Genomic DNA, 9,712 nt, shown 5'->3' with positions numbered 1-9,712 from the left:
AGTTCATTTCATCTATGAAGCTCACTATTTCTCATTTTGGGGGTTTGGCACCTCGATCAAAGAAATTACGGTATAGAAGAAAGGGTAAAATCAAGGTGTTTTTGTGTATACCTTGTAGATAACCGCTTGTTCGTCAATACCGGCCGCCGCGCCGGAGAGGGGACTAGATCTGAATCCTCAAGACGATACGATAGGAGATGGATTGGCTGAAGGTTAGGGCGAGGAGAGGAGGGTTTGGGTCTGGACGGCGAGAGAAAACTACCGTTGGAGTGTGTTGAGATGGGGAGGGAGGAGCGCTGCGGCGGCCGCCTGCTGGATAGAGAACCGGATGCGTGAGGAGGAGGTTGAGAAGGGATCGCATGCGCGGCGCTGCTCCTGTAACCCTTTGAGTTGTGCTATTTTATTTTTAGACGTTGATAGTGTGATCCGTGCTTAGTGTTGAGCTCATGCGCAAAAATGTGTGACTTATGAGCTGCATGCTTTAGTGCAAAAATTAGGTAAGTTTGAATGTATTTCAGACTCATTTTATGTGGTGTTTTGAGGTTTTACATACTTAATATAATAGAGTTAAGGACATCTCCAACGGGGCGACGTAAATGGACGTTGAGCGACCGTTTTTGCGTCCGCGGAGACCAAAAATGCGTCTGGGCCCTGCTCTAGCGGGGCGACGCAAAGTGACCGAGCTGTTCGCGGCGACGCAAACTGGTCCAAATATGTGCCAGGTTTGCGTCTCCGCGGACGCTGCGTGGTCGCACCGAGCGTCCTCCTTTTCTTACCCGATCCCGCACGCCAGGACAGCGAAATCGACCGTTTCAATTTTCTTTTCCCCCTTATTTGCTGCCCTAGTGCGATGTCACCACCCCAACCCACCCGCCGCCGCCCCGTCGCACCGCTGCAGTACACGCCGTCGGCTCGGTCCTCCCCGCGCCGGAGAACATGATCTCAGTCGGGGTAGGCTCCGGCGCGCACCTGTCGCCTGTTTGGGGCCCAAACTTTGCCAATTGTGCCGCTCGGCCTCGCCGCCCACGACCTGTTTGGTCAATTGCGCCGGTAGGTTTCTTACTCGTGTTTCCGGCGCTATTGTGCGCGATCATTGATCCGCAGTTCCTACCCATGCAGATGGACATATGGCAGATGCTGGACAAGTTCCACGCGGAGGTCGTTGACTCCTCTTCCGACGAGGAGTCCGATTAGTCGACGCAGACATTGGCTACTGCTGCGGCCTCCATCCTCCACGAGTACAATTCAAGCCAAACGTCGGTGCACCGGGGCTCTGTCAAGAGCCGCTCGAAAAACCTGCCGCACAACAGAGTGGAAGGGCACCTCCGACTCCACAAGGACTACTTCCACCGCACCGATCCGGTGTTCAAGCAAAAAATATTTCGACGCCGGTACATGATGTCAAGGGACATGTTCATGGTCATTCTACGGGGCGTCAGAAACTACGACCCCTACTTCAGATGCAAGTCCGATACAACAGGGTCACCTCCAACCAAAAATGCTCCGCAGCTATTCGCATGCTATCATATGGAATGATTGCTGATATATTCGATGAGTATCTTTGAATGGGTGAGAGCACCTGCCTTGAGTCCATGTACAGGTTTTGCCGAGCGGTGATTGCCATGTTCGTACAACATTACTGTAGGGAGCCAACTGTTGAGGATACAAGGTGGCTGTTGTCTATCAACGAGTCTAGATGGTTCCTAGGAATGATTGGTAGCATAGATTGCATGCACTGGGAGTGGAAGAACTGTCCATTTGGATGGCAGGATCAGTGCAGCGGGCATGCGGAGGGACGAACTGTCATTCTTGAAGCTGTCATATCTCAAGATTTATGGATTTGTTATTCATTCTTTGGCATGGCAGGTTCCAACAACGATACCAATGTGTTGCACCGATCACCGATTTTCAACAGGCTTATGCAAGGCAAAACTCTCCGGGTGAGCTACAAGGTCAATGGAAATGCATATGACAAGCCATATTATCTTGCTGATGGCATCTACCCTGACTGGGCCACACTGGTGAAGACTGTCCGTAATCTAAACTCGGAGAAGACGAGGAGGTTTGCCAAGATGCAAGAGGTTTGCAGGAAAGATGTGAAGCGAGGATTTGGTGTGCTCGAAGCTCGGTGGGCAATTGTCCATCACCCGGCAAGAACATGGTCGCTGAAGACCATGCATGAGGTGATGACATGCTGCGTGATCATGCATAACATGATCGTTGAGAACGAGCGTCCTGATGGCCGCAATGAGAACCACTGAGATTTCCAAAGTGAGCTGGTTGCGCCAATCCTGAGGCATTATCTTGGGATGACTATCTGCATATGAATGTAGAAGTCACTGACGAGCCCGTGTGTAAACGCCTGCAGATGGACCTGATTGAGCATCAGTGAGCATTGGCTGGCCATGAAGTTATTGCCTAGAGGATACCTTCTTATTTTCATGTATATTTTTAAAAATTTGGATGTAATAACTAAGACTTCGTTGAAACTGTTTATTTTGTTGTTTTTAAACATCTCAATTCATGCCGACGCGCAAATGCATCGAGCTGCTGGAGGCACCCCAGGTGCAAACGAACACGCGGGCAAAAAGATTATTTTCGCGTCCGCAGAGCGACACAAATGGACGTACGCAGATAATTTAAGCGTCCAATTTGCTTCCTCTGGTTGGAGATGCCCTAAGTTATACGAGTAGCCGTTGTCATCTCTTCCGCATGTTCGTGAGCGAAACCATTTCTTTTGCAGCCCCTCAAATCTCGAGCCGCACCGTACTACGGCGCCGCCGAACGCGCTACCGCTGACAACCTGCGGCAACCATGAAGCTAGCAACATCTCTTCCGCTGCTTATCGTTTTTTGATTATTACCGCATCTCCTCTCCCTTGTTCTCTGCTTATCGGTATGAGTTTCGGTTGTACTGTCACGGGGGCGCTTGCATTATATTCCCTCCGTTCTACAAAAATCCGAGCTCCTGCTGTCAATTGTTACGTTAGCAAGAAGAATCAATCCTTTCTTCGGACATAAAGTCCCGGTCCCTTGAGGATTCTGATGGGTCAACAATGGGTCTTGAAGCATAGTGTCAGAACTCAGAACTAATAGGATAATGAGCATAACAGGGGAGGGGTACATGGTGGTTGGGATTCATCCAGATTGTGATACCGTTTTCTTGGATTCTTTAAGGACTAATACATTGGCATCATAGGATATCCGACATTTAAAGTTCCACAGTATCATTGACATTGAGGAAAAAATCATTCACAGATAGATCTACCCTATGTTCCCCTCTTTTCAGAGTCATTGGCAGATACAGATGGGCACTAGCTAGTACTGCTTTGAAATTGCACTCGTGATCCCTCTAAACAGTGGCTCTTACATTGGCTGAATAATTCTCTGCGCATTTCTGAATCCACTAGAATTGTTTCGTTCAGTTTGCTGGTGGTTGCACTCCTGCCAGCTTGATTTCAGTTCGGAGCAATAATGGGTATCCTGTAGAGATTAAACATAATGTCATTTAAAAGGACAAAGTTACTTTCTTCTTTGGGAAAATCTACGTGAAAGCCCCGCATGCATGGCTCAGCCGTGGGGCGAAAAAAATTCTACATGCGCTCCCTATAGGAAAAGTGACATGCACCCATGCAAGAATCTGCCACCTCATGGGTGACATCATCGCATTAATTGCCAAATTCAGAAATTAAAAAGCATGTATCTTCTAAACCGTTATTCCGATTAGTGACCCGTTTGTACCGCTAAGTTTGTCTCGATGAGAGCTTCAAAACAAGATCCCTTGTTGCTATGTTTCAAAGGTTTTTTGTTTGCCACACCAATTGCCAAATTAATATCAAGCAATTACCACAATAATTGTTCATGGTTATGAAAATAACTTTTTACATGTTTTTCTAGACATTGCATTAATATGCACACCAATTGTGTGGTGTGGCTATGCTTTTCTACGTCACACGAGTTGCCAGGTTATAGTAATATATTTTCCAGATTAGTAAGGAATAATTTTTACAATAATTTTACATGGTTACTGGGTAATTTTGTAACCCATTTTTTTACTATTGCAATGATATGCAGAGCTAATGAATGAGTATTCAAGTGTCTCTAAAATCTAAGGGTTGGTATCATTCCACTTAAATTAGGTATGATAGAGCTTTACGCTAATGTAGAATGACATACATGAATCTACGAACCAAATTAATACAATCTGGTAGCTACATAATGAATAATCCGGCAGCTTAGTGTTACTAATCGGGCAATTACTGACGAATTTTTTTTCTTCTCAAAACATACCAACATGGGATCTTGTTTCGAAGATCTCATGACGACTAAGCCCACAGTGAAAACAGATTTTCAAACGGATTAGCGGTTTGAGAGATAAAGATTTTTAAATTTGTACATTGAGAGGATTCTATATGATGTAATCCCACACGTCACTGCATGCATGCAAACTAATTAGGAGAAGAATCCGCCGCACAGCTGAAGCATCGCTGTGTAGTCTTGTCCATTAAATTATTGAATTTCAGTGATACTTGCTTTGTTTTCCTTGGCCATAATGAAGTTAACATAAGGGGTACTTTGCAGTGGTATGCAACCTATTTTGGTAGAAAGTAGTCAGAGTGACATAGTAGGTTATCGTAGCACAGCAATTTTTTCTTTGTAAAAACAACAAATGTATGTATACAGGTAGCACTTAGAGCAAGCGCGCAGCTTGTCAACGTGTATGCATACAGCTGGAAGCTCAACCAGTCTTGTGCGATTGCTATTTTATCATATTCCTTCAGCATTGAACAACAGTGATTGGCTAAAAAACTGGAGAGTGAGATTTCTATTACCCAATACGCTTGCACCTAGGTCACGCTACACGAGCTAATAGGCCTAATAAACCGGTAGAGAGGATTGCCAATTATATAATATAAACTATATACATAAAAATATATCATTAAAAAAAGACCTGAAGTTTTTAGTGATATATATATATTTTAACATATATCTTATACGGAGTATTAAGTTGGTCAAATTGACAACCTAGAACTATACAAACGACTAATAAACCAGTATTTAGTGTTGACCCAGAACAACGTAATAAGGCAATCAAGCATTACTTTGAAAGAACAACTTCTCACTCGACATATGTGCTAAATGTCACAACAATGCAATTCATCCAAAATAGAATTTATCGAAAACTATGCCAAGCAGTTGCATTAAAATTTTGTAGTATTTTTAGGTACCTGATGGTTGTGCTGACGATTTCGGTGTCACGTCCACTGTAGCCAAAATCCAAAGAGAGAGTGTCGCGCATCACAGGTTTACTGGAACCAGAGTTTTGAGAGGGAATCTCATGTGCAGTTATTAGGAATGACATCTACTAATAAGTCATCGTCGCTGTCATACCATTCCCAATCAGTCTCTGTTACACATGAAGGTTCAGTAGTTTGTAAATTAGCGATGAATTGCAAATCAATTGGGAAATAAATTTGTATAATGCTCAGTGCAGTAATATGCTACGACATCAAGGTTTCAGATTGCAGTTTTTGTGGAGAGGTCCCAAAAGGAGTTACAAAAAGTTAATAATAGCTAAAAATGCATACATGATAAGTTGGATATTTTAAATCCAGAATATTGAAAACCACTAATACATCTGCATCACGAAAATATTTAAGTAATTAAATCTTGTCCATGATGTGAGACTGATTTAAATTACAGCCAGAATAATGTAATTAGACAGTCATGCATAATTTGGAAGGTTGAAAGTTTTCGCTGAAAGATATAAAAAGATGGCTTCTCAATCTAACATATGCAACGAGAAAATGATGCAATGCATTAGAATTGAAAACTACTAAAAATGTGCCATTAAGTTAATTCGAACAATGCAGCTTTTTTTTTTGCTTACCCGATGATTGTGCTTTTAAGTTAGGGCAATCTTCAATGCATATTCGGGTAAAATGGCGCAATCTCAAACTTTCTGGGACTGAGTGCAACATAGGACAAGCAGACAAACGCACCAGCCGCAGATAAGGTAGATTCTCCAACCAATCTGGTAAACTTTCCAGTGTGCCGCAACGCACAATTGTTAAACTTCTGAGAGAGGAAAGTTGTTGCAAACCCCGTGGCAAGCATGTCATCTCGTCACATCCACAGAGCTCCAATCCTTTAAGGCTACAGAGATCCTGAAGACCCTCGCAATACGAAGATGCTCTGAGCTCATGACAGAACGAAATCGAGACATGTTTCAGAATGTGTGCCATATTTCCTAGAGCTCCTGTTGAACTATGCAGTTTCTGGTTATTCATCCACAATATCAATTTTGTAACCGATGGAGGTTCCACGCGCAATGCTAACTTTGGGCATTGGATGATTGTCACCTCTTGCAAACAAGGAAACACAGAGCCATAATGTGGCTGTTCCCATAGCTCTAGATTAGGCATGTTAGAGAAAATCAATTTCTTCAAGGAAGGGAATGTGCCATTTTGACCGTAGAAACTATCACTAATAGAACTGATGGCTTCAGCTCCACTTATCTCAGCAGTCTTCAGGAGAGGTAGTAGCCCAAGTGGCGGCAATGTTTGACACACCTTCATATTAACTAGCCTAATCTCAACCAGTGAAATGAGATGTGCGTTGCTGCTTGTCATCCAAGTTGGAAAAGCAATTCCTTCGTATGCAACAATGTCCAGGGTTCTCAAGTGTTCATTTGGTCGAAGGCAGTCAAGGACTTCAGACGCTCTTGAACTACTATCAACAGAATTCTTGTTCCACTGAAATACCAATGAATCAAGCTGTTGTTTATCTTCTAGCCTCAAATCGCTTGCATTTGCAACATCTGAAATATTTTCTAGGCATTCCAAACTCAACTCCTTGAGATTTTCCAATGACTGCAGTTCTGATATTGCTCTTCCATCAATAACATATCCTAACATTGTTTGGAGATTCGCTAATTGGCCCAGATTGTATGGCATTCTCTTTAGAGATGAGCACTCCTGAACATTTAGATACTGAAGGCTCTTCATTTCACCCATGTTAGAGGGCAATTCCATGAGACAGCAACAACCTTGGAGGTCCAACTTCTGTAACAGGACAAGCTTGCTTATAGTTCCATGCAGTTTCTGGAGCTTCTCACAGTGGGAGAGTACGAGAGTTTGCAGATTCTGCAGTTTTGAGACAAAACTAGGAATATTTTCTATATCTGCCCATGAAAGATTGAGATATCTCAAGTTGGACATCATACCAAACTTTTTAGGGAGGGAGCTGATATTACTACCTTTCAAATTCAAGATCCTCAGATGCTGGAATAATTTAAAGAACCACCGTGGGAGCTCTTTAATCCCATCTGGACTATTTCTTTGAAGTACTATTAGGGTATTCAACTTTTTGAACCAACGCAATTTGTTATAGTCAATATCTTGTGTGGATAAATACTTTACTGATTCTAGTGTCCCTTCTTTTCTTCTGCTAATATGAGATGAAAAATTGTCAACAGTTCCACTGATTTTTTTATCAACAAGTCGAGCAAACCTGTGTAATATACTGTACATCCTGAATGTACGCTTTGCTGTTGCATTTCCAGATTTCTCCACTGGATGGAAACACACATCAAACAGCTTTTGGAGATAGCTTCTGCGTTGGGCATGAGTCACAGTGGGCGATATTAGACCTTCAGCAGCCAAAAGATCAGTTAATTCTTCAGGATCAAATTTGTATTCAAATGGGAACATCGAGCAATAAAGAAGGCATTTCCGTAAGTCCAACGGAAGATGGAAATAGCTGGCATGGGCACTCTGCAAAATAAACTCATCAGGTTCTTCCATTCTCAACATCTGAATTTCTGCTTCACATCGAATTTTGGCGGCCTTCTCTGTCCACAGATGAACAAATCTCGAGTGTAGCCTCTTCTCCAGTGTAGCCTCCTCTCCAGTGCCCACAGAGGTCACACAACATACAGCAGCCGAAACTCGGCTAGTGACTATTACCGTACCATTTGATGGCAGGGCCTGCATCAGGGCGCGCCATTCCTGCTCACTCTCACTCCACACATCATCTAGAACTAGCAAATATCTTGTGCCACTCAAAGTTTCTCGCACATGTCTCTTCAGATCTGCTTGATCATATTTATCAACATGTCTCTTCAGATCTGCTTGATCATATTGATCAACATTGTCACAAGAGCTGGATACGGTAAGAATTGATAATAAGATTGCCGAGAGACCAAAGTGTGGTGAAACATGAACCCAAGCTCGCAGAACAAACATGCCCATGACCCTATCATCATTAAACAAGGTGTGTGCCAAAACTGTCTTCCCAGATCCAGGACCTCCAGCAATTGGCAGAAACAATGGTCCATCATCCCCAGTTCTGTCGACCAGCAAAATCCTCACCATCTTCTCCACCATATTCTCTGCTACCTTCCCAACCACTGTTGAATAACTTGAATTTCTCAGGGCGGAGAGATTCTGTTCAGATACAGGTCTGGATCTAGAATCGAATTCAAGTTGAGTGACCTTAATGCGCAATCTCTTGAGACAACGGTTGAGTCTAGGGCGAACGAAGACACTCATCAAGGGAAAGTTCAGAGATACCTGACGGAATACATGAACTCTTTGCTGCTTGGTCAAGACCTCTTCAAGAACTTGGCAAAGCCTAATACTGAGCAATCTGACACCACTCTGCATGAGCTCGATCACGCCAGCCGAAGTCTCTTCCATGTCGCATACAGCCCTGATAGAGATACGGAGCTCTGAGAGCAGTGCCTCCACGCCTAGCTTCAGACCTTGCTCCTCCAAGGCAGCTAAGTTCAACATGCCCATAGCTCTATGCAAATCTGACCCTGCCATGATGCGGCTTCCTGTCCCTCTTATTCGCGAGCTGTATCGCAGTGTCAGGACCAATGAGACAATGTTTAGCAGGGGCCGTCGCCGTAGTCACCACCTAGAGCGGAGGAGAGATGGGGGGAAGTGGTGGTCGACTGGTCGTGAAGATGACAACGGGGAAAAGGGGTTGCTCAGTTGCTGTTGGTGGAGATCGTTGGAGAGGAGAGATGCAAATGGATCCAAGACTCGATTTGTTGTTAGGTCAAAGGTAACAACTGACTTGCAGAACCACCTCGGTAAGTTAGGAGAAATACAACTCCACAGAAGCCCCTCGACTATCTTTGCCGTCGGTTCATTGAAGATTCGTGCTACTCTGTTTTACAGAACAACCCACATATACTTGGATACGTATCCGATACGCGATACGGCAATTTTTCAAAAACATAGATACGAGGATACGTTCATATATATGTAAATATTTAAAGAGATAAAGAAGTTAAATATTCCTCATATGATTAACGTGGATGTGGATGTTTCCCCCCGTATCCAACATAGATATTTTAATAATTAAAGAAGTAAAAATCATCTCTAGAAATCACACGAATCAATAGCTAGTAGTTGGGATGTATTTCCTGTAGTTGTTGCTGTTGTACATGCTCTAGCTCGAGCTCCCAACCGATCTATTTGATAGGATGTACTACTGGAATTTGGCCTTGGGCCTTAGCCCATGTCCCAATACAAATTCTGAAATTCTCTTGGCCCATGTGGGAATGATAAGTGATGGGACTAAAGTTTAGTCTAATATAGAGTTTGAGTGGTATATAAGGTGGACTGTTCTAGTCCTAGTAAGTGAGTGAGAAGAGAGAGAGCCCTCGCGCACTCCTCCTCCTCCGCCGCCCGCCACGCCTC

At 43.6% G+C, this 9,712-nt stretch overlaps 1 protein-coding gene across 1 annotated transcript; it reads right to left on the bottom strand.

The window, feature by feature from the left end:
- Positions 1 to 3,192: 3,192 nt before the first annotated feature.
- LOC127312850 (disease resistance protein RGA2) lies at positions 3,193 to 9,065 on the bottom strand. Its single transcript, XM_051343401.2, has 3 exons — positions 5,890 to 9,065; positions 5,228 to 5,406; positions 3,193 to 3,482 (listed from the first exon to the last, which is right to left on the bottom strand). Exons 1-2 carry the CDS (start codon positions 8,825 to 8,827, stop codon positions 5,336 to 5,338), a joined length of 3,009 nt encoding a protein of 1,002 aa, XP_051199361.1. The 5' UTR covers positions 8,828 to 9,065; the 3' UTR covers positions 3,193 to 3,482; positions 5,228 to 5,335.
- Positions 9,066 to 9,712: the final 647 nt, after the last annotated feature.

This window comes from Lolium perenne, chromosome 7 (assembly GCF_019359855.2).
Source record: "Lolium perenne isolate Kyuss_39 chromosome 7, Kyuss_2.0, whole genome shotgun sequence".
In the NCBI taxonomy this organism is placed as follows: Eukaryota; Viridiplantae; Streptophyta; class Magnoliopsida; order Poales; family Poaceae; genus Lolium; species Lolium perenne.
Note: the sequence above shows the minus strand (reverse complement) of the source record. Positions and strands in the feature narration are given on the sequence as shown.